The 27,795-nt window shown below is 50.2% G+C and overlaps 1 protein-coding gene across 1 annotated transcript; it reads left to right on the forward strand.

The window, feature by feature from the left end:
* The first annotated feature begins 1,182 nt into the window (after nucleotides 1-1,182).
* OVOL2 (ovo like zinc finger 2) lies at nucleotides 1,183-27,629 on the forward strand. The gene is made up of 4 exons (XM_045883811.2): nucleotides 1,183-1,282; nucleotides 1,955-2,175; nucleotides 14,698-14,887; nucleotides 27,299-27,629. The coding sequence occupies exons 1-4, from the start codon at nucleotides 1,183-1,185 to the stop codon at nucleotides 27,610-27,612; spliced, it is 825 nt and encodes a 274-aa protein (XP_045739767.1). The 3' UTR covers nucleotides 27,613-27,629.
* Nucleotides 27,630-27,795: the final 166 nt, after the last annotated feature.

Raw genomic sequence — 27,795 nt, forward strand, 5'->3', positions numbered from 1 at the left:
CTTCTCTCCCAACTCCCCCTCCAGGTATAAAGGCAGAGAGGAAAAGCCAAAACCAAAAATAAATACAAAGCTCTCCAGCCACCTCCCCAGTAGCAGCCCAACTTCACTTAACTGGGAGACGTATTACCCAGCCTCGGAATTTGGGGAGCGGGCGGTTATGGGGAGACCATAATGGGAGTGGGCAAGGATAAGGAATTTGTTCCGAAGCCGCGTTTTTATAAAATGCGCTTGGCTTTTGTTTCCATTGTGTGTTTATTTGGGTTGATGGGGCTCTTGGGGTGGTAGGTCTTGGGGTGGAAGCTGGTTTAGCAGAGCTAGCCGACTTGTTTTTCCTAGATTGTATGGCACAAATCAATAACGACGTGTTCTAAATTTTATTATTACTGTGTTTATTTGGGGGACTGTTGTAAATGATGGGGAGCCTAAGCCCCCAAGTTCCCCCCTTTACGAGATCAGAGTCCTGGAGAGTCTCCCCGCCGCCTCCACTTTCCGCCCGCCGAGATTTCAGCCAGCCGCGGAAACCATCCACCAAGTCCGGAGGAACTGAGCCATTTTCTTGCTTGCCAGTCGGAGACAAATCCACCTGGGGGCGGGGAGGGGGGGGGTGCAACTCGCAGGAAGCTCCAACTCTTAGGATGGATGCCCTGGGAAGCGGACCTGGCGGCTTACCTCTAAGAGTTTGCCCTGAGGTGCATGTGATGGGGACTGGGGCGAGAGGTTGATTAAAAAACATTCTTCCCTTTTTAAAAAGGGGAGGGGGGGAGAATCAGACGTTAAATTCTTTTGCAAACATTCATGCCTAAGGAAGGGCTGGAACAGGCAGCCCCGGCCGCCGGAACCGGTCGGACAGGTAGCGAGCTTGTTGACACCGTTATGTTGCAGGGCGCATGCTCACTCCCAAGTTTCCTGGTGCCTTTTCTATTCCACCTTATGAAACTTTTTCCTCGGCGTGGTCTCACCCGCGATTTAAGGCATAGGTGTCGCCGAGCCTGGAGACTGGGAGTCGCCGGGCGTGCGGGGGAGAGGCCTGGGCCGCGCCGCGGCGGGGGGCGGAGGGAGAGGGCAGGCTAGGCGGGAAGGTGGGCTCTGGCCGCCGGGAGCCGGGGACCGAGTCCCTGCCGCAGCTTCTAGCGGGGAGCAGCCGGGAGGAGGGGGCCGCCGGCCGGGGAGGGGCGCCACACCATGCCCAAAGTCTTCCTGGTGAAGAGGAGGAGCCCGGGGGTCTCCGTCCGCAGCTGGGATGAGCTCCCGGATGAGGAAAGGGCAGACACCTACATCCCAGGTGAGCGCCGCGCGGGGGCCGGGCCTGGGCGCGGGACTCCCAGGGTGGGGGCAGGGGTGGTCGGGTCCCCTCGGCTCCTCGGCGGGCGCTGGACTCCCCACCCCATGCCCCCCTCTTTCGGGGCGGGCGGGGAAGGGGGTCCTTGAGGAGCGGGAAGACCGAGAGTGAGAGGCTGGGGAACCCGGGACGCCCTGCGCCCCCTTCCCCCTAGTGGGCGCCCGTAATTGCCCGGCGGCGGGACCGTTGGCTGCCGCGCGGGCCGGGGTGAACCTGGAGGGGAGACGGAAGGCCGGTAGGGGTTACTCTCAGCCCCTTGTCCTCATGGGGTTGCACCAGGATCCGTCAGCCCCTCGGGCTAGGTGGGTTGAGGTCAGACTCCTAACCCCCTATCCCAGAGAGAGGAAACTTGGCGCGCGGGGTCCGCGGCCGCCGAAGGCCCTCGGTTCCTTGTGGGCGCGGGGACTGGGACCGAGGAGCCGCCCCCCGAACCCCGTGCTCGCTCCGGAGGCCCAGCCGGGGACCCGCTCGCCCACCCCCGCGTGTTGCCCACTTGGCCAGGTGCCCAGGTCCAGGGCGGGGCGGCGGCGGCACCGCCCGCAGGTCAAACTGCCGCGGACGCCCGGGCCTGACGCCGCGTGTCTGTGTGTTGGGGCGCCGCCCCTTCCTCCGCAGTGGGCCTGGGCCGTCTGCTCCACGACCCCCCCGAGGACTGCCGCAGCGACGGCGGCAGTAGCAGCAGCGGCGGCAGCAGCAGCGCGGGGGAGCCTGGAGGCGCCGAGAGCAGCTCGTCCCCGCGCGCCCCCGAGCGCGAAATCCCCGAGCCCGGCGAAGTCGAGGGCCCGGGCGGACACCTGGCGGCGATGCAGCGCCCGGTCGCCAGGTCGAAAATCAAGGTACGGTGTCGACTCTGCCCCCCGCCGCCACCTGCACCACGCCCTGGCGTCGGGCTCCGGGAGCCCGCGCCCCTCCCTGCCGCGCCCGCCCGCGCACCCGGGCACCCGGGCACCCGGGCACCCGGACACCGAGCGCGCGCCCTCTGCGCCGCTCCTGCACCTGCCTCTGGGTCTCGGCCAGGGCGGCTCTGCGCGTCCTCCTGTCTGCTGGGTAACCAGCGGCCAGCGCCGCTGAGCCCTGGAGGCCGGCTCCTGAGCCGGCACGGTCCGCGGGGGTGGCCTCTGGAACTGCCTAAAAGACCCAGGCCCAGCTTCCTCCCTCCAGCAGCCCATTCTGTGTGCAGAGCCTGCAGAATCACCAGGCCGTCGGGGTTCCCGGGTTCGGAAAGGAGGGACCCAGGCTCTCAGGAATTCCATTCTCTGCGGCGCATTCCTAGCGCTATGAGAATTCCGAGTTTCACACACTTCCTTGCGTTCTGGAGGCAGTGGCGACAGTTTGGCACACAGTGGACCTCTCACAATAACAGCTCTTCCCATTGACAGTTATGGAGTGCCCGTTAGACTCCAGGTCTGTGCTGGCCACTTTAAATTTGTCATCTCTCTCAAATCTTGAATTAAACTGATGGATAAAGGGGTTCAACTGCAAATTGCCTCAGTGCCCCGCCCCCAGTGGGTTGGAGTGTTTGTTACCCTGCATTATCATTCTTCAACCCCCCCCCCCAAGTCTTCTAGAATTGTACGCGACATCTTATCGGGACATTCATCTGGCTTTTCTGGGTAGAACTTCCATGATCGCCTGCTCAAATGTATCCGTTACCCGCAAGATTTAGGAATCTCATTCCACTGATTTAGTCAGCTGGAGCCAGGGAGTGGTGTTTTAGGAATCACATGACCCCATTTCCTAGCCTGGTGGGACTCTGCGGGCTCCAGGCCCTGGGTGGTGGGCGAGAATTCTTGCGCGCGCCAGGGCGGTCCTGCAGCCCTGCTGCCCAGGCGGGGGATGGGGGGATGGGGAGGAGGAACTCTAGTGTTTGCTGTGGATTGGGTAAGACTAGGTTACTTTTCCTGGGCGAGGCCATCCCTCCCTATGCATATTACTGGTTCCTGGGGTTTGGCTTGGGGGCTGGCTAGGGTGCATTTGGTTATGAATTGAGGCTAGAGGCTGGAGCCGAAATCCTCTGGAAAGACATCTTTAAAGGTTGCTACGGCGCAAGCTGTTTGGTGTTAAAGTTGACTGCTGAGGTTCAAAGTCAGCTGGCCTGAGGCTTTTCTGGGCCAGATGGGGTTAAGTGGGAGGGGACAGTTTGCCTGAGGCTGGTAGCTCTGCCCTCCAGGAAATTCTACAAAGTGTCCCACTTGCATATTTATCACCAGGCTGGAAGGACAATTGCAACGTTGTTTTGGGATTGACTGTAGTCAGTTTGCCCCTCTGTCCCCCAATTTCCCAGATTACCCTGGGAAGAAAGTGGCAGGGAAGAAAGATCCAGTCCCTTAACCAACATTTGAGGAGCTGTCTCTTGTCCCAGGCAAACAGCCCCATGGATCCCTGGATTAAAGAATAAATAAACCACAATCTTATTTCTATGATCTTGCCTACATGCTGCCCCTGGGCTGGGGGATGGGGTATAGTGTTAGCTCCTCAACCTTAGCACAGCTTCCAGAGAAGTTCCATTTATTTACTGAGGATGTTTAGAATCCTTTTCCCTCTCAGCCTCCATCTGAAAATAGGAGACATTTTGGTATTAAGATACTCCAAGCCTCCAGAATTATCTTCTGTGGTATTGGCCGTTTTCAAATGATTGTCCAAATCGCATGTGACTTAGCATATTTCCTAATTCTAGAGTTCTATGCAAAACCTGCTGCTCTCTTAATTCTTAACCAGAAGAAAAGGAATGCCAATCCAGTATGAGGCCCATATATGAAGCATAATGACTGAGTTTGAATGATTTCAAGACACCCCCTGAGCAGTTGGCTCAGAGGACTATGGGAGGGGCAGGTTTGAGCCAGTGCCCCGCAGAGAGGCAACGTCCCATCTAACATTATGGAGTGCCTGCTGTGTGCCAGGCAGCCAGGAGATAAAGATGTTCCCTGCCTGGTGTTCTAGAATCATCTGACAGTAACAGTTAAGCCTCTAGGCTCACTTTTTAACTGCCTGATCTTGGGCAGGTTGCTAATCCCTCTGGGCCTCAGTTTCCTTGTCTGTGAAATGGGAATAATAATGATACTTCCCTTATAGAGTGGTAAACATAATAAATGAGTGAAGAGAGGAACGTGGTAGGTGCCCATTAGCTCTAGCTAGAATTATATGGGTTGGTGGAGAGACACAAATATTATTAACTCTGTTACAGCAAAGGGAATGCTAAAGCACAAGCAAAGATGTAATACATTCTGAGCCGGGGAAGGTTTCTTGGTGTGGATTTGAGGGCAGTGGAGAAGAGGGAGAGGCGGGCTTTAGGGCAGTGGCATGGGTTGAGCCCGAAGCTTGAGTAGGTAAAGGACTCAAAGTCCTAGTGCCTGAAAATGGAAAATGGACCTGGTAGGGTCAGAGAGAAGAGTGGGAGTTGAGGAGCTGGGCCAGGGCGAGATGATGAAGGGGCCGCGCCAAGAGGTGTGGATTCTCCTGCACAGGCACAGCAGGGGTTCTAGAAGGGTTTTGAGAAGGAAGACCTCAGTTGGGTCCATCTTACCAGCTGTATTAGGGATACATTATCTGTCCTGAGTCTTTGTTTCCCTGACCTGTAAGATGGAAAAGCAACAGAATCGGCCTCTCAGAAGGGTTGGTTCGATGCAATGAGGGGTGCAGAGTGTCTAGCACTTTTGTGCATGTGTAAACTGCCAGTAGGGAGTTAGCTAAAAGTTATGTATGGCAGATTTCCTTAAGGTCCAGTACTCTGTTGCCTACAGTGGGGACAAGGGATTTGCCAATCTGGCTGTGCTGGTGAGTGGCTCTAGAAAGGAGTTGTAGGTGCTGGTTAGGAAACTGGCCTTTTCCAGCCTATCTGCCTATGACTGTGTGCCTCAGGGCAGTTTGCAAAATTGTCTCTTTACTACTGAGGATTCAGTAATTTTCCAAACAGATTGAGGTGGAGAGATCATGTGTATCTAAGAAGGCGGTAGTGACAGATCCAGGTGGCTTTAAGTCTCTTTTGTGCTGGTCCCATTCACAGGACTCCAGCTGCGGGGCAGAGACCCCCAGAAACCCTGATCACCATTGCCCTTCCTTTGAAGGCTTATCGGAAACTAAGTAACTCTGAAGTTAAATCAGTTACTTGGCGGACATTTTTCCTTCCTGGCTCAGTGGCTGGTGGGACCCAGGTGCAAGTGTAGAGTAGCAGGTGAATCTGTCTTCTCCCCCTTTTTCCTTCTGTTCTCGTCCTTTGGCCTCTCCCAAGGATACTTCAAAAGGAATTGAGTGTAGGATTCCTTCTGAAGTATTTTTGGTCTTTTACCTGGCTCTGTAGTCCAAGTCTTCGAGTCCTGCCAGACGTAGGAACATGTGGTAGTCTTTTTCCTTTCTTCCCATCATTTGTCACCCACCCCAACAACCAGTAATCCATGGTTATTCCTGCCCATCCAACCCCTACCCATCCCCAACACATGATTTTGAAGCAAATCTCATTTATCATATTACTTCAACCATAAATACCTCAGAATGTGCCTGTAGTAAAGGCCAAAATACATGATCACACCTACATTAAGAGCAGTGTTCGCATTGCTAATTGTCTCATAAATTCATATTTTTTTCAGTTTGCTGAATCAGGTCCACACAATGTCTACACATTGTAATTGATTGGCATATCTTTCAGTTCTTTCATAATTTGTCCATGTTCCCTCCATCTCTTTTCCATGTCCTTACAAGTTAATTATTGAAGAGATGAGTAATTTGCTTGGAGGGTTGCTAACAATCTGGATTTTGAGGAATGCATCAGCACGGAGTCTAACGCTCCTTGGTCTTCTGTGTTTTCTCTAAACGGGTAGTTGGGTCTGTAGCTGCGCTGCACTGCCCACTCTGGTAGCCAAAGTCACATGTGACTATTTAAATTTAAACTAAGTAAAATTAAAAATTCAGTTCCTCAGTTGCACGAGCCACATTTCGGGTGCTCAGTAACCACATGAGACCCGTGGTTACTGTATTGGGTAGTGCAGATTAGAACATTTCTGTCATTGCAGAAAGTTCTGTTGGACAACACTGCTTTAGATGCTTGCTCAGGTGTATTTATTTTGGCTAAAAAATATGTCGGGGGAGGGTCATCTATTAACATCAGGAAGCGCACAATATTTGTGATATGAGCTGCTGTTGATACTCAGGGTCTAAATATTTTAGGTTATTAGGGGGTGTGATATTCTGTCCTTCATTTCTTAGCCGATACTCTTGTATAGAGATATATTTCCCCTCACCTGCTGTTTGGTTCCCAGTGAGGCAGTTCATTGGAAAGGCCAAATAAGATTCCCTTTATTTACCAGTTTTCAAGCTAATCTGTTGGTTCACCAGAATTCTACAGCGATGGCCAACTTGTTTATTTTTAAAATATTGTTGTGAATCATGATTTAAGTGGTTTTTAAAAACCCATCCATTTGATATTTGGAAGAGAACATAAGCTCTGTCCCTAACTCCTTGCCTATTGTCTTTTATCTCCTGAGGCAGAATTGGCTGCCCCTCACCCCCGCCCCCATTGTAACTCACTGACCATGTGCCTGACATTTGGCTGACCAGACTCCTCCTCTTCTTGACTCTAGACCCACCGACGGCAGGGAACGTTCCTACTGGGCTTGTATCCCCAGCATCTGGTACAGTAATGCCTGACTCATAGGAGGACATAGGTCAACATAGAACAGAAATACAGGTGTGGGGGGGAGGGGTCAGCCATCCCTGGATGTAAATGACAGCATTTGGAAGGAAATAGGAAGCAAGAAGGAAACATAGATCTCGGAAAATACCTGGAATAGATGCTCAAAAAAGGCTAAATTAATTAAGAGGGGAAAAAGAGGAGAACCATATAAGTGTTAATTGCACTGGCTTTTACTTTGAACATGGGTGAAGTGGGTTTAGTTGTAGACAACAGAATCCATGGTAGTTAGCTTCAGCTGAGCATGGTTAATGATAGGGTAATGAATGGACTAAAGAAAGACCAGGCTATAATCCCAGAGCCACACTGCAGAAAACTGGGCCATTAAGGGAGCTACAGCCGACTGCCTCTCCGGGTGCCTGCTCCCGCATCATGATGCTCTGTCCACTTAACTCAGGCCCAGATTCAAATCTCCTGATAGTGCATGTAAATTGGTGGAACCCAAGTCACATCTAAAACCCGCAGCTGCAAGGGGGTCTGGGAAATGTAGTTTGTAGCTTTTTAGCCTCTGCAGCACAGGAAGGCCCACCAGAAAAAAGTAGGAAGAGATGCTAAGAAGAGTGTCCATCCATAGGATTCACTACAGGGACCTTTAAAGCTTGTGTGGTCCAATCCCCTCATTTTCAAGGAAAGAAGGGGAAAGCCCAGAGGGGCTTCCTTGAATTTGACACAGTTTTTAGTAGCAAAGCCCAACCCAAGGATCCTTTTAGGCTTGTTGTATTGCATTATGGGAGGTGTCTTTGACACGTCAGCCATTAGCGTTGACGGTCTGACATGAAGCTGTTGCTCACCACGATATGAGACAAACAATAGGATTCATCCCCTCTCTCTCCCCCACATCATGCCCAGATCCATGGACCTGTCTAGGGGAAGTGTAGGCACAAATTTCGCAGATAACAGGCCACATCCAAAATCTCAGTGTGGGCACCTACAAGTCATGTGACCAAGGGCAGTTGAGCTCTCCTGGAGCCTCAGGTTTTTTCTGGATTATAAGATTGTATTCTCTTCATTATCTCTGCATTTGAAAAGGTTCTCCATTCTACCATATGGTGGAGTTGTGAACCCTAAAGAAGTGAGTGGTACAGGGACCAGGAGGGAATTTTTTTATCCCAAGGGAATCGGGCAATATGCTTAGCATGGTTGTTTGTCGTTGTTGTTGTTTGTTTTTTTGTTTTTTTAAGTAATCTCTATGACCAATATGGGGCTCTAGCTCATGACCTCAAGATCAAGAGTCCCATGCTCTACCTACTAAGTCAGCCAGGTGCCCCTTGCTTAGCATGTTTTAATGCTGAAGCATAGCAAATGTGTCAATGGAAATCTTATCCAAATGGCCACCACCTTCACGGTACTCTGCCACAGGAAATAGGACCATTAATAATTTAATAAACTTGTCTGGGGGAAGCATCAACAGAAAATAAAGGATTTTTTTTTTCTTTAGAAGTTTGACAGGTAAGTGACCTTAGCCAGCTTTGAAGTTGGTCAGAGGGCCAGCCAAAGTCCCTACCTCCCCAGACACTCCTGCAGTTTTCAACAGCCCTGTTACAATGATCGGTTTGTTTTTGCTGCAAAGACCTGTTTTTTAGAAGAACTAGAGGGAAACCTGTGTGTTTTTTAAAATGAAAGTCGAGATCCTGCAGAAAACAGGACAGCAAGCAAGAAAGCGCCCCCCAGCCATGGGGTTGGAGAATCACTCAGTCTCTCTTCATCTTTCTTGCCCTGAATGAATCCCCAGACTGATGTCACCTCCCACCATCCATGGTAGCTCCCCCATTTCATTAATAAGCCTTTTGCGAAGTGTTAATTTTGGATTCGGGGTGAAACTGTTAAGCTTTTTCAGAAGGTAGCATGGTGTATATACCACCCCCAGCAGGGCTGGAGCAGTACCCTATAATTAAACACATTAGTAATTTTTGTATCAAAACACATGAATATTGACACCAAATGGGATGAAGTCTGCCTAGCTCTGTGTCTGCTCGGGCCCACTTGTATTGCCAAAGGAAGATATGTGAGAATGTTGGTTTTCAGAGCTGTTTGGATTTCAGAGTCGTGGATGAAGGACTGAGGGTTGGCAGCTCATACTGAAGGTTAGTTCCCTTTTTTTTTCCATCAGAGAGAGAGAAATTCAAAAGGGCAACAGAGAAACAAGAGATTTTGACCAATTACCTTTTATTCAGGATCACAGAACTTTGGATCTGGTCTATGAGTTACGAGTTACTGACCTCCAGGTCCTTTGTTTGTTTGTTTGTTTAGATTTATTTATTTTATTTGAGAGAGAAAGAGAGAGAGAGCACAATCAGGAGGGGCAGAGAGAGTCTTAAGCAAACTCCACGCTGAGCATGGAGCCGGACTCGGGGCGACCTCAGGACCCTGAGATCGTGACTGGAGCTGAAAGCCAAAACCGAGTTCATGGCTTGATTCACTGTGCCACCCAGGCGCCCCCTCCAGGTCTTTTTTACTAGCTTTTCTTATTTAATTCCTTAACGATCCTGAGAGGCAAATATAGATACTGTCCACATTTTACAGGTGATGAAATTAAGGCTTAGAGAGGGGGAAGTAACCTGCCTACTCCCCACAGACTGTAAGTGGCGGAGCAGGGCTTGAACTTAAGAAAAAGGAAAAAAGACTCTGCCCTTAGATCTTCATACTGCTGAAGATGGCTCATCTAATACCATTTTATCATTTTTTTTTTAAAGATTGTATTATTTATTTGAGATAGAAAGATCGAGAAAGAGGCAGAGGGAGAGAGAGAAGCAGGCTCCTCACTGAGCAGGGAGCCCAATACGGGACTCAATCCTAGGACCCCGGGATCATGACCTGAGCTGAAGGCAGACGCTTAACCGGCTGAGCCACCCAGGTGCCCCTCATTTTTTTTTTTTTTTTAAGTAATCTCTACACCCAATGTGGAGCTCAAACTCACGACCCTGAGATCAAGAGTCACATGCTGTACGGACTGAGCCAGCCAGGTGCCCTGCCATTTTATCATACTTAACACGTGGGAAATGGTGGTGCAGGGATATTAAATGATAGCCCACAAGTGGGTGATGGAAGGTATAGGTTTTTATTTGATCCTCAGCATTCCTTGTCTGTTCATTTTGTAACCAAGAAGGCCAAGATGTAACTAGTTTGGGTCTACTACTTGCAAAGTGGAGTAACAAGGTATGATTGGTTAACCTTATTTTGAACTTTTAGGAGGTCAGGTGTTAGGTATAAACCTATGTAAACATTGTAAAGATGGCCCAGTGACCTGGGGAGGGATTGCTGGTGCTCTGGCCCATGGGATGTCATTCCAGGAATCAGATGTGTTGTCTGTATCCTGCAGCCCATCCTGGAAGAGAACATTAGGAAATGTGGCAGGTCTCGTGCTCTGGAGAGATTGTGATACATCTCTTACTGTTCCAGTTCCCTATTGCACTTTCACAGATAACCCCACATTTAGCAGCCTAATTTATTAATTTATTTTTTTCCCAAGACTTTCTTTATTTACTTGAGCGAGAGAGAGAGCACACAACGCGAGCACGGAGTTGGGGGGGGAGGGACAGAGGAAGAGGGAGAGGGAGAAGCAGACTCCCTGCTGAGCAGGGAGCCCAACAAGGGGCTCGATCCCAGGATGTCCTGGGATCATGACCTGAGCTGAAGGCAGACACCCAACCGACTGAGCCACCCAGGCACCCCTAGCAGCCTAATTTATTATTCTATATTCTAGTTCTGTGGAATGACTGGGCTTAGCTGGGCCGTTCTTGCCTGAGGTTTCTCTCGTGGTCGCAGTCAAATGGCAGCCGACTGGAATCTTCTGGGGGCTTAACTGGGCTGGATCACGTGTCTGACAGCTGACACTGTTTCCTTTGTCTAGATGCTTTAATTATATGGTTCTACCGTCTTTTTAAATCCCCTATTGATGGACTTATAGGTAGTTCCTGGTCTTTTGCCATTACAGACAGAATTTCAGGGCACCTGCCATGTGAAGTATACTCTGGGATAAATTTCACATTTAGGAATTTATCCTACAAATAGTCCTTCCTTTCTGAGGATTGAAATAGTCTGGCAGAAACTGGCTACATCAGCCATGGTCTTTTGCCATTTAATTAACTTTACATCTTTCAACAAGGCCCTTTTAAGCCTTCAAATATAATTCCTTAATATCCGGGTGCTGGGTTGGTCATAGATAGAGAGAGGTGGCAAACAGTGCTTCATGGATTCCCTAAATGAGCCCCTTGGTGCTGGCTCAGTTTGCCATCCTGTGGAATGGGGATGTATATGAAGATGGAGAAATGGGAAATTTGCCTATGTTGACGTACACTTGGAGAATTTCTATTTTTGTTACAAGAAAACCAGAGGAAAACTGCTTAGTCCCCACTCTCCTCCCCCATCCTCATGTTCTCCCCTGTGTTAAAAGGCTTTCTGTATCTTAGTCAGATGATCCATTGGCCCTGCACTCCCTTAAGTTGTCACTAACCTCCTTTCTCTCTACCCTTCAAGATTTTATTCTTTTCAAACAAAATAATGCCAGTGATTTGAGGTTTTCATCCTGGACTGTAATAGAAGGTATCCATATTACATGCAGAGCATTTTAAAAATAGGAATTTATCAAAAGGCTTAAAGTAAACAGGAGTTCAGGTTTGGACCTTAAGTTGGCAAGTCCTTAAGAACATTCTGCAGGAAGAGTTCTAGCATTTTGCATGTTCTTAATCAAACTACATGGGTCAGTTGTCTGTGTTCTGTTTTATTAGGCATTCACCAGCTCTCAGTGACCTTTCTCCTGTGTAGACTTGGCCTTGAGAAACTCCAGGTATTCGGTTTGCCAAGGCTTGGGTCATATTTGTCTTTTTTTTTTTTCTTTAAGATTTTATTTATCTATTTGAGACAGAGAGCACGAGAGAGAGAGAGAGCACCAGCAGTGGCGAGGAGCAGAGGGAGAGGGAGAAGCAGGTTCCCCGCTGAGTATGGAGCCCGACTCGGGACTTGATCCCAGGACCCTGGAATATGACCTGAGCCACCCAGGCACCCCGGGTCATATTTAGTCTTTTTACATCCCTTCAAGGGCTGCGATGCCCAGAATGGGGACTTCCAGGCAAGGAGAAAAGACCTGCCCCATCCTGGTGACAGAAATAAGGAAGTCCTGGGCTCAGCTGGGTCTCCCTCAGGACGAGGACCAAGCCCTACCCCTTTGGAGGACACAGAGGTGGGCTTTGAGCAGTTGGAGGCCCAGGGTGGCAACCCACTGGGTCAACAACCCAACCCCTGAGGCCATCCTCCTGTGTGCCTTCCAGTGGCCCCTCTGCCTTTTGAATAGAACTGAGTTTCTTTAGGGCCCCAAGGTAGAGCCCCAAGGAGGACGCTGCCCTGCCCTGCTACTTCAGCTCTTTTCATTAACTGCTCTCTTGGGTTCAGGCTAGCCATGTGGAACCACACGCAGTCTCCCTGTTGCCCATTGCCCACTTCTGAAATATTCATTGCGGTTGCCCTTCTCTTCCTCCTCATCTTTGCCTGGCTGAGGAGTGAGCTCACTTCCTTGGAAGCACCTTCCCTCATACTCTACGTCTGGGGTAGGTGCCTCTCCAAGGTGTCCATTGCTCCCGGAGCTTCCCAGATACCAGTGGCCTTTTGATGGGTTTGCTTCCCCACTAGACTGGCAGCTTCTTGGGGACAAGCCATCCTGGTGACTGTGCTGCCTCCAGCTCTGAGTACAGGGCCTGTTGCAGACCGGGCACTCCGTATGTCGGCTGAGGCAAATTCAGCTGCAAACAGACGAGGAGGCCGACCAAAAAACTGTGCTCTGGGGTCTTGTGCCTTCCCCACGTCTCTTTGTATTTTGCCACTGTGAGCCACTGCCCATCAACACTTTTGGTGCCCTGGCCTGAGTCTGAGCTTGGGGGTGGGGGGCAGGAATGTGCACAAACACTTGCTGACTTCTGCAAAGGCGTTTACTTGAGGAAACAAGGTGAACACTGAGGAAACATCTGTGCATGATGGAACCCTCTGGAACGAGTGGAATAGTGTACTGAACTGTGTGAGGGCCATACCCTAGCCTCATGTGTCCAGTACAATCCATGCCACAGTGGCATCTCCTGGGAGCTGACTAGAAATGCAGCATCTAGACTCCACCACACCTGCTGAATCAGACCCCCGGGGAACTTGTGTGCACACTGGGGCTTGAGGGCCCTGGTCTTAGGGCTACAGAAAACAGTTTGGGCAGAAGCTGCAGTAATTGGAGAAGCTGCATCAGGGAGGGAGCACTGGAGCTGGGACTTAGTGGAGGGCAATACCGAGGGCGGGGGGAGGCGGAAGGGTGTTGGAGGCTATGGAGGTGTTGAGCCAGGCAAGGATCAACTCTTCCTGTTAATGATGTTCCTATGAAAATCAGGTTATTAGGCCCTTTTACAAATGGCAGAGCAATTGGCTCAAGCTTCGATTTGGTTTGGTAGCTAGGAAAACTTTGATGAATATATCAGCTCTGGTGTTTTTCACCATTTAATTATAGATTCAAGTTTCTGCCTTAGAGGCGGCAAACATGGTTGAGGGCCCATGGGACTGGAAGCCCAGGGCCTGGGGTTTGGTTATTTTGCTGAGAATGAAGCTGTGGGATTCTGACCAAGTCACTTCCCAAAATGATCATTTTAGGAGTTCATACTTTGGTGGGTCAGGAGCTAGAGCATGGCCCAGCAAGGTAGCTGTACCCTGGGTGGCATTGGCCAGAGTCACTTAACTGATGGCAGCCATGGGCTGGGCTGGGAGGCCCAGTGAGGCTTTATCTGGCACCTCAGTGCCTCTCCCAGTGGCCTTGCCCTCCACATGGCTGCTTGGGCTTCCTCGTGGCATGGTGGTCTTGGATGTCTTACATGGCAGCTGGCTTCCAAAAGGGAACATGTAGAAGCTGCATAGTCTCTCTCCCTCTTGTTTTTGTTTGTTTGTTTGTTTGTTTGTTTGTTTAGAGAGCGCACACGTTGGTGGGGGGGGTAGAGAGAGAGGGAGAGAGAGAATCCCAAGGAGGCTCCATGCTTGCTCAGCACAGAGCCCCAACGAGTGGGTCTCGATCTCACGACCCTGAGCCAAAATCAAGAGTCGGACGCTCAACTGACTGAGCCACCCAGGCGCCCCAGCTGCAAAGTGTCTTAAGACCTAGAACTTACACAGGCCCTGCCCAGATCCCAGGGGAGAGGAAAGGGTTTCTAATCTCCTGATGGATGGAGCAGTGTGCAGGCACAGGGAGGAAGGAATCGGCTGTGTCTGTCTTCGGGGACTCTGTACCTCATCGGGACCTGGACTCCTTTCTTTCTGCTCTCCCATCCTCAGCACTGGCTTCCCCTCGATGGTGTAGGGTGGCTGTTGGAGTTCTGGCCAGCAGGAAGGAGCAAAGGAGGAAGAGGGCTCCCCCTCCCCCCACAGAAGGGGTATATGCCGTTGGCCCACTAGTCCCGCCACCGTGACTTGCTATAGATGTTCAACTGGGGGACGTTGTGCCCAGAAATCAGAAGTCTGTTCTGAGGAAGGAGGGGGGGAATGAACGCGGGGAGGAGCTTCCAGCCATTTCCTTCCCAAACCCGCTTGGAAGTTGCAGGGGTCAGGAGCCCCAGCCTGGCCAAGCCTGGAGACACACAGGGAGGTGTGCCCCCCGGGCTGAGCCCACCAGCTGCGCCCGCCTGCCCCAGGGCCCTCACACACACCCCCTCTGTCCCAGTTCACCACAGGCACGTGCAGCGACCCCGCGGCCCACAGCTGTGAGCTGTGCGGCAAGGCCTTCCGCCTGCAGCGCATGCTCAACCGCCACCTCAAGTGCCACAACCAGGTGAAGAGGCACCTGTGCACCTTCTGTGGCAAGGGCTTCAATGACACCTTCGACCTGAAGAGGCACGTCCGCACGCATACAGGTGAGGAAGGGGAGGGGGCGTGGGCCTCGTGCTTGCTTTTACGGTTCTGGCCCACGGAGCTCCTGCCCCTTGGCCACCAGAGAACCACATCGGGAGCATGGAGCAGTGTGGTATTTCTGGAAAGACGGCAGGTTGGGGCGTCTGAGGCCAGTGCACCTGGGCTCACCTCCTGGGTGTGCCACCAGCCCCCTGAGTCACCTTGGGCCAGGCAAGGCCCTTTGCTGACGCTGTTTTCGCCTCTGTATGATGTGGTAATGGCCTAAGTTCTAGGGCCCCTCAAGACACATCACTGGCTGGAAGTGTCCTCAGAGTTGTGAAGTCTGACACAAGGCTCCCCGGGGCATAGTTCAGCCATCATCTGGCTGACTGCTGGAATGGATTCTTGTGGTCTCACTGGTGGTGTCTTTTGCTCCTTTGTTGGGATGTAAGCCAGTCTCAGAATGAGCTCCTGAGAGCTCGAAGAGAAGGAAATGCTCGGCTCCTATGTGAGGCTGGCAAGTGTCTTCCTCCCCTTGGTCCTTCCTCAGTTTCCAGACCTATGAAGCATGGATCTGGGTCCTTACCAGCTCAATTCACAGAGGATCCTAGGGGTGCCCATTGGCCTCTCTTCCAGCCCTTCTGACTGGTTAAGGCATCATTTGTTTTAATTTAGACACATCTGGCCTCTAGGCTTCCCCTTGAGGCCCACAGTTCCACACCTCAAAAGAGGGATCTTTTGAGGATAATTCTAAGGATGCCATTTCCCTTCTGAAAATTCTCCAACTCTGGGTGAGATGAAATCCAAACTCCTCATCTTGATGGACTTCATGTAAGCTCCTTACAATCTGGGTCCCATCTTCAAATCCCCATCCTGTCCTGTCCTATCCCATTTCATCTCAGGTAAACCCATCCCGTCCTAACCATTCAGCCCCATCCTACTCATGACCCATTCTCTCTACAGCCTCATAGAATTTACGATAGATTGTCTCCTGATCCTCAAGTCCTTTCAGAGTTTGGGGTTCCCTCTGGCATCTTGGTGGAATAGGACAGTGTCCACTCTTCCCTCCGGATGGAGATCCCAGCTCTTCAGTCCTCACACAGGGCCCTTCTCCGATCCTGTGTATTCAGATTTCTTGTATAGCCCTTATCCCACCGTTGTGTTCTGAGAGTGCTGGCCAGGAGCTGTTTGCCCGGCCTGGGAAGAGTGTCCTCCACCTGAGAGAGTGGACTGGCATACTTAGAAGTTCCTTTTTTCCTTCTAAATTACCTTTTCTCAAGTGGATTTTTCATTTAAATGTAGCATGCATCCAGAAGGGCACACAAATCATAAGTGTAGAGTTTGACGCGTTTAAGGAATTTTTACAAAGTGAACACACCCATATAACTAGCACCGAGATAAAAAACCAGAATACAGCAGTCCCCCTTATTCATGGGGATACATTCCAAGACCTCAGTGGATGTCTGAAACCACAGGTAGTACCAAACCTTATATATCATATATATATATACCTGATAAAGTTTAATTTATATAGTAGGAACAGTAAGAGATTAACAACAAGAACTGATAATAAAATAGAACACTTACAGAGATATACTGTAATAGAAGTTAAGTGAACATTGTCTCTCTCTCTCTCAAAATACCTTATCGTACTATACTCACCCTTCTTGCGATGATGGGAGATGATAAAATGCCTACGTGATGAGATGAAGCGAGCTGAATGACGTAGCATTAGGCTACTACTGACCTTCCGAAGCTAGGTCAGCAGGAGGATCATCTGCTTCTGGACTGTGGTTGACCATGGGTAACTGAAATCACTGAAAGCAAACCCACAGATAAGGGGGGCTACTGTACGTCTAGCCCCCCAAAGTCACCGCTCCTCCCTGTGTCACTATCCTCTTCCCTCCAAGAGGCACCACTTGTGTGACTTGGAACAGCATTAATTACTGTGCCTGGTTTTGAGCGTAATAGAAATGGAATCATGTAGTGTGAATTCTCCCGGGTCTGGCTGTAAGGCTTCTTTTTTAGTCCCTAGCACCAGTGAATCAGTAAAAGTTTGATCTCTGTGTGGTTAGGCTGGCACCCTAGGTTGGGGCAAGGAGAATGCTGTGGGAGTGGTGGGCTGGTGGGGCTCCTGTGGGTTTAGGTTGCAGACCCTGACCCAAGGATTTGGGTGTAAGCTGTTTTTTGAAGAGATGATCTCAGGAAGCACAGTGAGGGGCTACAGAAGGGAGATGGGGAGGGGAAGACAGCCAATAAGAGCAAGCTAATGAGCAGGTTATCACTGTGGGCAACAGGGGCTCAACCCCGCTGGGGACCCTCTGAAGAACCATGTAGAATGCACTGCAGAATTGCTCCGGGGTGAGGAAGCTGGGGTATTTATCCAGTAATTCCTGTCCCTCATTGATAGGGGTCCATCCTGGGACCCTCATTTCCTAGGCAGCTCCTCCCCCCAGCTCCTTGCAGATCTCTGGTGTTTCCTGGGGAATCTCCTCAAGCAGAGAGATGTAGGAAGCCACTGACTTTGCTGGAACTGAGGTGACCCAGTGAAAGGCTCAGGGGTGGGGGCAGGGTGTTGGCAGTGTCCTCTTAGGGACAAGAAGAGTTAGCAAGTGAGGGGGGTGGCTTGGCAGAGGCTGGGAGTCCCTGCAGAGGGTGACACAGCTTCTTCAGATGGCAGCAAGCCACGAGTGGTCACTTTCCTCCATGCCAGGCCCTCAGCACTTTGGCTGCTGTCTCAACCCGAAGGAGTCAGCGAGCCCCACGTAACGGATGAGGAGACGTGGCTCAGAGAGGTCAGATAACCATAGGTGGTGGAGCTGGGAACCGGACCGGCTGGTGCTAGAGTTCATGGTCTTCCATTTTGTCAGTCCCCTTCTCGTCCCCTTTGCCTCCCAGTGCCTTCCTCACTCAGGTTTCTCCCTGAGGCTGGGGCCTCACCAGCCTGCCCCATTCCAGTTTCTGGAAGCCTGCTTGCCCTGCAAGAAGGTGAGGTGAGGGGGCACTCAGGCCTGGCACAGACTGCACACTGCAGCCTGGGGGTGGGCAGGTTGCATGGGAGTCTTGAGTGTGTGTGTTCAGTGGTGCCAGGATACCCACAAGAGTGGGCAAGGAAGGAGATGGCCGGCATCTCAGACTCCTGAGCTCCTCCATCTCTGGCTCCTCCAAGGTGACATTTCTAGTGACTCATAGAGGGGCTGGAAATTACTGAAGTTGGTGAATCATAATGCCTTCCACCTAGTGCTTTCCTAAAGACCCTCACGGTTTACCCCATGAAGGGGAGGCATCTAGGAGGGGGAAAGCTGCAGCCATCCTGGCCGGTACAGCAGCCCGTGGCCACCGGTAGCCGCAGAGCGCCGCAGCATGTGGCTGGTCCCGTTGAGATGTGGTGTTCAGTGTAAAACCGACACCAGATTTTGATTTAATGCAAAATAAGAATGTAAAACATCTCGGTTTTTAATGTTGATTCCACATTGGAATGGTAATATTTTGAATACACTGGATTAAACAAAATATATCACTGAAATTAATTTCACCTGTTTTCGTTTTTTAGCAAGAGAAAGTGCGCATGTGCAGGGGCGGGGTTGGGGTGGGGTAGGGAGGGAGGGGCGGAGGGAGGAGAGAGAGAATCTTAAGAAAGTTCCACACCCAGCAGGGAGTCGCCTCGATCTCACGACCCAGAGATCATGACCTGAACCGAAATCAAGAGTCGGACGCTTAACCGTCTGAGCCACCCAGGTGCCCCTCTTTACTTATTTTAATGAGGCAACTGGACATTTTAAGATTACAAGTGGCTTGCATTTTAATGTTTGTTGGACAGCATTGACTATAAGATCGAATCGAATCTACAGGTAATGATTTAAAAATTTTTCAAACATAATTTGACTCTTAAAGTGATCAACAAATAGAATTATGGAAATGTCTTGAACCTGTTTTTCCTGCCCTGGTTTATTTGCTGCTGGAGATGTGCCTCCAGGTAGTAAGGGACCAGAACGAGGAGCAAAGGGCTTACTGGCAAATTAGGCGGTAGCGAACGGAAAAAGGATTCCTGGCTCTGGGGATGCGGCCACGCCCGCAGCAGGAGGGGCTGCCCTGGCGTCCTGGTGGGAGGGGCCTGCGCTGCCATCTCTCCAGCTCTGCACAAAACGGTCAGTCAGTAAAAAGAGCAAAACTTTGGGCTTCTCAAACATTTTCAAAGTTCTTGTAAACAACCTCCCTGATTCCAAAAGATCTTGCCAGAATTCTGTGAGTTTGGGTCTTGATTAAGACATGAAGTTTGGATTTATGTTATTAACGATTGCAAGTAGACGTATTTAGACCAGAGGCAGACATATGTGAACACAGATACGGTAGACAGCAGTTGAGTGAAGGCTGTGTTTGCTTAGAGTCTGATTGGACCGGTCTTGACTAATTTAAAGACTTCCTGGGATCGCAGGACCCTTCTTTTGAGAATTATAGCTACCGTATCGATGAGGTGGGCAGAGAGAGTGGCGTAGAGAGACAGGACCAATCTCTCCTTCCCTCGCATCTCCTCCTGTCCTGTGCTAGGAGGGACAGGGCAGCTAAGGAAAGACTCAGAACACAAGGAGACATCTTGAAAGAGGCCCAGGGAAACCAGAGTCTGTAAATGTCTTACCTTAATATCCAAGTGGATGAAAGAAAAGATTAAGATTTTTTTTTTTTTTTGGATGACTTCATCAAGAAAAAAGTAACTCAGAGTGTGTGTGTGTGTGTGTGTGTGTGTGTGTGTGTGTGTGATGGGGAGGGGGGATGTTAGTCAAATGACATCTGATTCAAGGTTGGAAGACAGAAACTGATGCACAAAAAGTAACATTTTGTGAAAATAGATTAGCAAGTAAGGGGCTATTTTCAATCCAGATTGTCTTGGGTCAGATTCCCTAGAAGCAGATTCTGAGATGGTGATTCTTATAATATGATTTCTTGGGGCGCCTGGGTGGCTCAGTTGGTTAAGCGTCTGCCTTCGGCTCAGGTCATGATCCCGGGGTCCTGGGATCGAGCCCCTCATCGGGCTCCCTGCTCAGCGGGAAGCCTGCCTCTCCCTCTCCCTCTGCCTGCTGCTCTGCCTATCTGTGCTCTCTCTCTGTCAAATAAATAAATTTAAAAAAAAAGATTTCTTAAGGGAGGGGTCAGAGGAAACCTGGAGGGAGGGGGGTGGGGAGCAGGACAGGGCAGGGCAGGGGGTGAGCAGAGATGTGGCCTCAGCCTGGTCCCCCAGGGGTTCTGGGTGTGAACAGCACTATAGGCAAGTGGGGGACACTTCAGTGTCAGTGAGACATTAGCCGAGGGCTGCGTCTTCCCTGGGCTGGAAACTCATTGCCCAGTGCCCATTCCTTGGAGAAGGGGACAGCCGGGAGCTGTTAGCGGCCCACACACATGATAGATGCAGAATGAAGCACTAGCTCAGAAAGGGGGTCTGCAAAGGGACCAGCAGCATCCACTACACACATAGTAGAGGAAACTGCTCTATTTAAGTGGAGTTGACAGGACCACTGAGGCCAGTGTGGGAGATTCTTGTCAAAATAGAGAGAGGAGGCCATGAGCTTTAAAGAAACGAACGTGGGACACCTGGGTGGCTCAGTTGGTTAAGCGTCTGCCTTCAGCTCAGGTCATGATCTCAGGGTCCTGGGATCGAGCCCCACATCGGGCTCCCTGCTCAGCAGGGAGTCTGCTTCTACCTCTGCCCCTCCCCCTCTGCCCGAGCTCTCTCTCTCTCTCTCAGATAAATAAATAAAATCCTAAAAAAAAAGAAATGAATGTATATTCAGTTCACTGCCTGTGGAAGACATCACGGGCCTGTTTTTAGAGAAGATTCTTTTGGATTTGTTTAAATGTTTAGGTTGAACTAGCTGGGATGCATCCATGGAAGGAAATGATTCGCTTTTCAGGGTGGGGGGGTAGGATGGGATCCATATTCTAGAATAAAACGTAATACCCGGCATTTGCATGTGCTGGACTGAGCACCAAGTGCCCCACCTCACTGCTCAGGAGCCGGCACCACCAGTGGGCCCTGGGCACGTGTTGGAGAGGCAGAACCACATTCATCGAGGCCACGGCGCGTGAGGTGTGGCCTGGGCATTGTTGACTGGTATGGCCAGATGTGCCAGGCCCTTCAGACAAGTACGGCATTTATTGAAAGTCTTACTTTTCTTGTTTGGAAAATGGCTACTTATTCAGTCAGAGACTCCAGCCAATGCAGACAAGAAAGTGTAAGCCACTGTCAACAGCCGAAAAGGGCACACGCATCTGTGGGGTCCCCAGTGCAGCCTTTAGGGGGTTGTGCCAATGAGGTGTAACCCATGTTGGTTATAACTTTATGACACTGGAATAAAGGAGTCTGGTCAAGGCGCCTGGCATTCCTGTGGAAGCTTCTTGAGTTCCAGAGAAAGAAGCTGAGGAAAGCAGATTTCGAGCGCCGGGAAGTGGGGAGGGGGCACAGGCCCAAGCTTCGGTATCTGCCCCACCCTTTGGGACGCCCTCTGGCCTTATCTTCCATCGGGCCCATTGAGAGGGACTGGAAGGCAAACAAATCCCATCTTGATTGAAGAAGAGGAAACAATGGAGTCTTTGTGTGGAGCCTACAGGGAAGGATTGACTGGGGGGGGATGCAGATTGGGAGAAGTTTGGATTGGGGCAGATGGCAGAAAAAGAAGAAAGTAAACTCCACCCCTAGGGAGTTCAAGGCTGTCTGGTGGGATCACCTCCTTTGCTCATCAGGCTGTCACTGCTCTATTTCATTTTGACTTACTTTTTAGCTAAAGAAATAATATGAAAAGGGGAAAAAGTGAAAGAAAAAAAAAAGTAAGCCTTCCTCCCCCTGCCAAGCCCGAAAAGTTCCACGCCTGAAAGCAAACATTTAATATTTCCGCCCCCCCCAAGTTGTTAATACACATTGCTTTTCTCATGTCATATATATCTCGGACATCATTTCATATCTGCATGGGCAGACATACCTCTTTTTAATAGTTGTCAGAGCATTTTTTAATATGAGATTATGACAATTTCAAATTTGGTGGCACCATGATTTCCCCTTGTCCCAACTGATGAACTTGTTTCCATTCTCAGAGTTTTCTTTCCCTCCCTTCCCCTTCCTCCCTCCTTCCCTCCCCCTCCCTCCCTTCCTTTATTCCTTCCTTCCTTCCTTCCTTTTTTAAATGTCAGACTACCACGAATATTCTTACACATCCTTTGTCTACCTGTGTGAATCTTTTGGTAGATAATTTCCCTGAAGGGGGCCAAAGGGTAGACACATGGTGATCTTTGGTGGGCACGGCCACATTGCCTCCCAGGGAGGCTGCCCTAAATACCCACTCCCACAAGGAGGCCTGTAAAAGCTTCTTGCTGAAGTTCATGTTTGTATCAATTTCAGTAGTGCAGCTCGCGGCTACGGCAAGGAGAGCAAGCAGAAAGCACCAGTAGCGAAGAATTTTCTTTGGAGATGTGTGATATGAAGCTTGATTTTGGTAATAGGAATAGAAAATTTGAAGAGAAGAAATCCTTTTGCATAACCCAATGCAGTATTTTTTGGATGAGGTCACAGAGGCCATAAAGCACAACATTCGAAAGGGTTGCTGGCGAAGGAGGTCTTTCCACCAGGCACCTAATGACCACATTGAAAACAATTATCCCCTTTTTTTTTCCCATTGTGAAATAAACAATACATCCCAAAGTGCATGCAAATACAAAAAATGCATATCTAGAGCCAATGGAAAGACAAATACTCCATATGTGCCCACCAGCCAGTTGAGGAATAGAGCATATCCGTGTTCTGTTAAGCTGGATTGTAAACTCTTTGGAGCTGTATCCACTGAGTACGGAATACGTGCTAGGCCCTTTGCAGGTGGTGTCTCCATTAATCCCCAGAGCAACCTAACAAGGGGGTATGAGTGTTATCCCCATTTTACGGGTGAGGAAACTGAGGTTTGGAGGGGTTCAGCTGTCTATCATGGGCTCACGTGATGAGAAGCAGGTGTGTGATGTGTGGGTTTTCAGAGGCCTCGGACTCTTGGCTGTGTGGTGTCAGTAGGTTAATGATGTCTGGTAGGGTGTAGTGTTTTCCAGTTCCGGTGTCCCACTCCGGACATGGACAAGGTTGGCCTTGGCTCCAGAGCGCTAAGGTGGGTGAGTCCCCAAAGTTGGGGAGGCCCTGGCATCAGTCTCGTTTGCCCAGGGGTCCTCTCTGGCCACCTTCATCTCCTACCCACCCCTGAGTTCATGGCGGGATGGGGATTCCAAGAGGCAGGGGTTTGTTTCCAAGCCCAGAAAGGGTCACCCGGGGGGCTGCTGCATGACCGTGTCTGCTTGCACCAGTGAGTGATGGATGAATGTCCTATTTCCAGAGAAGGGACGTGAAGCGCGTGTGCAGAAGTCAGAATTGCCCGAACTGGAGTTTTCGGTGTCTGCTGTCTTCCATCCGTCTTGGTGTCTCCGAGTCTCCTGTCCTCCAAGCCAGGCTCACATCCCACCCTCCCAGGGCAAAGCCCACCCGCCGTGGTCATTCCCATTCTTTCTATATAGTCTGGATGATGGAGGGCTTTGGAATCTCTAGTCTTTGCTTGTCCGGGCCTTGTTGGGTGCTCTATCCATGGAAGGTGCTCGGCTGACCTGTTGGATGCAGAAGGAAATGCGCTCCTGGCACGCTCACCTCTGCTGGGGGGCCAGGGATCTGGCAAAGCCCTGGTCAGCAGCCACTTCAGATCACCTTTTTGGGTCACTGATGGGCGGGGCTTCCTAGAGCAGGACTGGAAACTTCCTTTCCTGGGGGGCCTAGGAGCTCGCCGGGGGTAAGTGCACTCTTCTCCCCACATGTTCAATTTGGATGTAAAATAGCAGCGGGTTACTTCCAATAACTATTGAAAGGAGTAACGGGTCTCTGGGTGAATTTCTCTTTTTTAAAAAAAAAGATTTTATTTATTTATTTGAGAGAGAGAGAGAGTGCCACAAGCAGGGTGGGGAGAGGCAGAGGCAGAGGGAGAGGGAGAAACAGACTCCCCGCTGAGAAGGGAGCCCGATGCGGGGCTCGATCCCACCACCCTGGGATCATGACCTGAGCTGAAGGCAGACATTCAATGAGTGAGCCACCCACGCGCCCCTCTGGGTGAATTTCTATTGTGATGAGCTGTGGGTTTGAAATCAGGTTTGTTGCTTGCTCTGCCAGAGGGTGGGGGAGCCAGCTGCTGTTGCGGCCCAGAAAGCCTGAAGAGATACAGAGCCCTCTAGGGCTCGAGCATGAAACCCAAAGCAGCCCTGTTCCTTAAATTTGTTTCTTAAATCTCTTTCTCCGGGCCAGTAGGGGTTCATTCATTCATCCCTTCGTTTAAAAATTATTTGCTGAGCACCTATTATGTGCTCAATGCCGAGAATTGTAAAGGAGTTTCTTAACTTCTAGCGGTTTTCTAGAATGTGTGGAATATAAGATCGACCTGCATTCTGCTTGAGTGTTACAGGATACGCTTCACGTGCGTGCTTCTGGACGTGGACTGCATGAGAAATGGAAGCGATTTGGTTTGTTCAGGTGGTTGGATGGGGGTGGGGGGAATATTTGTTTCCATTTCAAGTTCCCGTATCATCTGCGCACTTCGTGAACAGGAGGGGCTCTCTCGGCCCCCCCTCCATGAGCCACCATTAAGGAAGTGGGGACATTTAACCTGGAAGAGAAAATACTGGGACCAGAGCTGCTTTCAGACCCCTAAAGTGCCGTCCTCATGCCTTATTTGGTAGAATTTGTCTGTGAAGCCGTCTGGTCCTGGACTTTTGTTTGTTGGGAGTTTTTTGATTACTGATTCAATCTCCTTGCTGGTAATGGGTCTATTCAAATGTTCATTTTGGTCACACCTCATTTGGCGAGGCCTTAGACTGGTGACTCCCAAAGAGGTTCTGGGACAAGCAGCCTCCGTATCACCTGGGAACACGCTAGAAACGCAGGCGTCTCAGCCCTGTCCCAGAAAGGGAAACACCAGGGCTGGGGCGTGGAATCTGTGTTTTGATGAGCCCCCTGGGTTTGAGGACCACAACTCCACATTTTATTCAGTTGGGGCGGGTATGGGGTGGGAGGGGCTAGGACTCTGCATTTCCTACAAGCTCCCAGGGGACGCAATTTGACTGTTGGCCCGAGGAGCACGCGTGAGGACCTGGTGTACAAGGCAGTCAGTCTGTCTCTGGCTTGTGAAAGATGGCATTTGGATATAGCCGTCCAACAAAACACCATGGTGCTGTGAAAAGGAATGAAACCGAGCTGTAGGCACCAACATAGAGGAATCCTCCAGATTATTTTGAAGCTAAAAAAGTAGATTTTGAAAATATCTTTGGATAAGTTTGCTTCCATTAAAGCCAGGATAGTAAAATCATCATAAATTCCATTTTTGTGTAAAAAAAAAAATTTAAACATTTTAAAATGTGAGTTTTAATTCAGCTACTTTTCAGTTGTTCAGTATATTTTTTTCAACAGCTAGCACATTATGGGGAAAAGAATAACCGTTTAAAAAATACATGAAAACATCTACATAGAGTGCTCGTCTTTCCTTTTGCCTCAAGCTCCAGGATGGCACTGTTGGGTCTTGTCCTTGTTTAAGATTTTGATAACTGGGTCCTGTGGATTTTTTTTAATGTGCTTCGATTTTTGAAATATTATCTCACTTGACCAATGAATTTTTGGCATGCCCTTAAATTTTGCATCTCAGGCTTTGGGGATTCCCGTAGGGGATGGCTCAGCTGGCCTCTGGGCTCTAAGATGGTCTGACTGTGGGGGCCGCCCCCTATCTGTTCCCCGTACCCCAGCAATACTCGCCCTTTAGAGCCTTCGTTAGGTCTGACTTACATCAGTTCATGTGACTTTCTGCCCTCACAGTCAGGATGAGTGCTCTTAGTGGAAATAGGGAGGTCTGTGCTTTCATGAGGCTGAGCTCCCTGGTGGAGATGGCACATGGGAACTCTCCATCTAGAAGACAAGCCCCACTGGTATTAGCCTATTGCTAAGGCCAGCATGAGATCTAGTTTGGAAACGCTTTCATAACCATAGCAGATGCCACCCATGTCCCGCCCACACCCCTGGCTCCTGCCATTTCTGGGCACACCCATCCACGTTGCAGCTGCCCACACCTGCACCTCTGCCGGAGAGTGTTCTTGCTGGCACAAGACAGGGAAGGAGAATCGGCACCCCCAGGGACGGCCCCTGACAGGCTGCTGGAGTGGGGCGGGGGTGGGGGAAGACCCTAGCCGTGAGGGGCAGGATGACCCAGAGGTAAGTGTTCTACCTTGTCCGGTGGAAGTGGACTCTGGTCACCCACAGCAGTGACCGCCTTGCTGTCCCCACCTTGTAGGGCTCCTTCCTCTCGCTGCCCCACCTCTTCACTCACCGACAGGCGCTGCTGGGATCTTTGTCACGGGGTCTGTTCCCAGGAAAACCGCAACTAAAATAAAAACAAGGTTTACTCTGCCCACTATAAAATTAAAACAGTAAGGCATACAAGTGGGAAAGCCAAAACCCTTCCTCCCAAAGCCAGGTGGTGTTTCTTTGCTAAGTTTGCATCGAACCCTTGTAGACATACTTTGTCTCCTGCCTTAATCATTTTTCTCATGTTGAATCCCTGGTCAGGCTGATTTTTTTTTCTCTCCCTATTTTTTCTACCCCTCAGCTCCTGGCAACTGTTTATCCACTCTGTTCCTATGGGTTTGACTTTTCCACACATAAGTGGTACCACGCAGCATTTGTCTTTCTCCGTCTGGTTTATTTCACAAAATGCCCTCACCGTTCATCCATGATGTTGCAAATAGCAGGGTTTCCTTCTTTCTCATGGCTGAATAATATTCCATTGTATAAATATACCACATCTTTTTAATCCATTCATTCGTTGGTGGACACTGAGGTTATTTGCATGTTCTTGGCTGTTGTGAATAATGCTGCAGTGAACACGGGTGTGCCGATGTGCCTTTCAGATCCTCTTTTCATTTCCTTTGAGTATATATCCTAGATGTGGGATTTCTGGATCACGTGATAGTGCTATTTTTGATTTTTGGGAAGCCTCCATACTGGTTTCCATATGGCTGTGTCAGTTTACATTTCCACCAACAGTGCACGAGGGTTCCCTTTTCTCCACATCCTCAAGGACCCTTGCTACCTCTTGTCTTTGATGGTAATCATTCTAACAGGTGGGAGGTGATTCATATTCTCCTGACGATCAACGGTGTGGAGCACCCTGTCATGTACCTGTTGGCTCTTTGCATGCCTCCTTTGGAAAAAGGTCTATTCAGTTCCTCTGCCCAGTTTTGAACCAGGCGGTTTGGTTTTTTGCTATTGGGTTGTGCATCATGGTTTTTGTTTTCGTTTTTGTGCATCATGTTTTTAAATGGCTTCGTGGTTCGGAGGCTCTGGCTTGGCTGTGACCCACTGGTGATGTGTCTGCCCATCGACCTTACAGGCATTCGCCCCTATAAATGTGACATCTGCAACAAAGCCTTCACCCAGCGCTGCTCCTTGGAGTCCCACCTGAAGAAGATCCACGGGGTGCAGCAACAGTATGCCTACAAGCAACGCCGGGACAAGCTCTACGTCTGCGAGGATTGTGGCTACACGGGTCCCACCCAGGAGGACCTGTACCTGCATGTGAACAGTGCCCACCCGGGCAGCACCTTTCTCAAAAAGACATCCAAAAAACTAGCGGCTCTTTTGCAAACCAAGCTGATGTCCACGCGCCAGGGGAATGCCAACCTGAGTGAGGAGGAGGAGAAGTGAGGGGGGCGGAGGCAGCCAGAGCCACCGTGTTTACGGGGATTTGGGGTTTTGAAGGTCCCCTGCCCCACTTGGGTTCAGTTCATCCCTCTGCCCTTCTGGGGCCTGAGCAGGGGGATCTGTTCTAAGGGTTGTTGATGATAATAGTGGTGTCTGGCCCCCCCCACCCCCCGTAACCCACATCCT

This window comes from Mirounga angustirostris, unplaced genomic scaffold (genome assembly GCF_029215605.1).
Source record: "Mirounga angustirostris isolate CCGP_5_RB_7025 unplaced genomic scaffold, mMirAng1.0.hap1 SCAF_10, whole genome shotgun sequence".
NCBI classification, from domain to species: domain Eukaryota; kingdom Metazoa; phylum Chordata; class Mammalia; order Carnivora; family Phocidae; genus Mirounga; species Mirounga angustirostris.

What these genes read in the sequence shown, in the direction of transcription:
- OVOL2 (XM_045883811.2), top strand. Translation starts at nt 1,183, where the DNA reads ATGCCCAAAGTCTTCCTGGTGAAGAGGAGGAGCCCGGGGGTCTCCGTC. An exon ending in GGCAGACACCTACATCCCAG is followed by an intron (nt 1,283 to 1,954) that starts GTGAGCGCCGCG and finishes CTTCCTCCGCAG; the next exon opens with TGGGCCTGGGCCGTCTGCTC. An exon ending in GCACGTCCGCACGCATACAG is followed by an intron (nt 14,888 to 27,298) that starts GTGAGGAAGGGG and finishes TCGACCTTACAG; the next exon opens with GCATTCGCCCCTATAAATGT.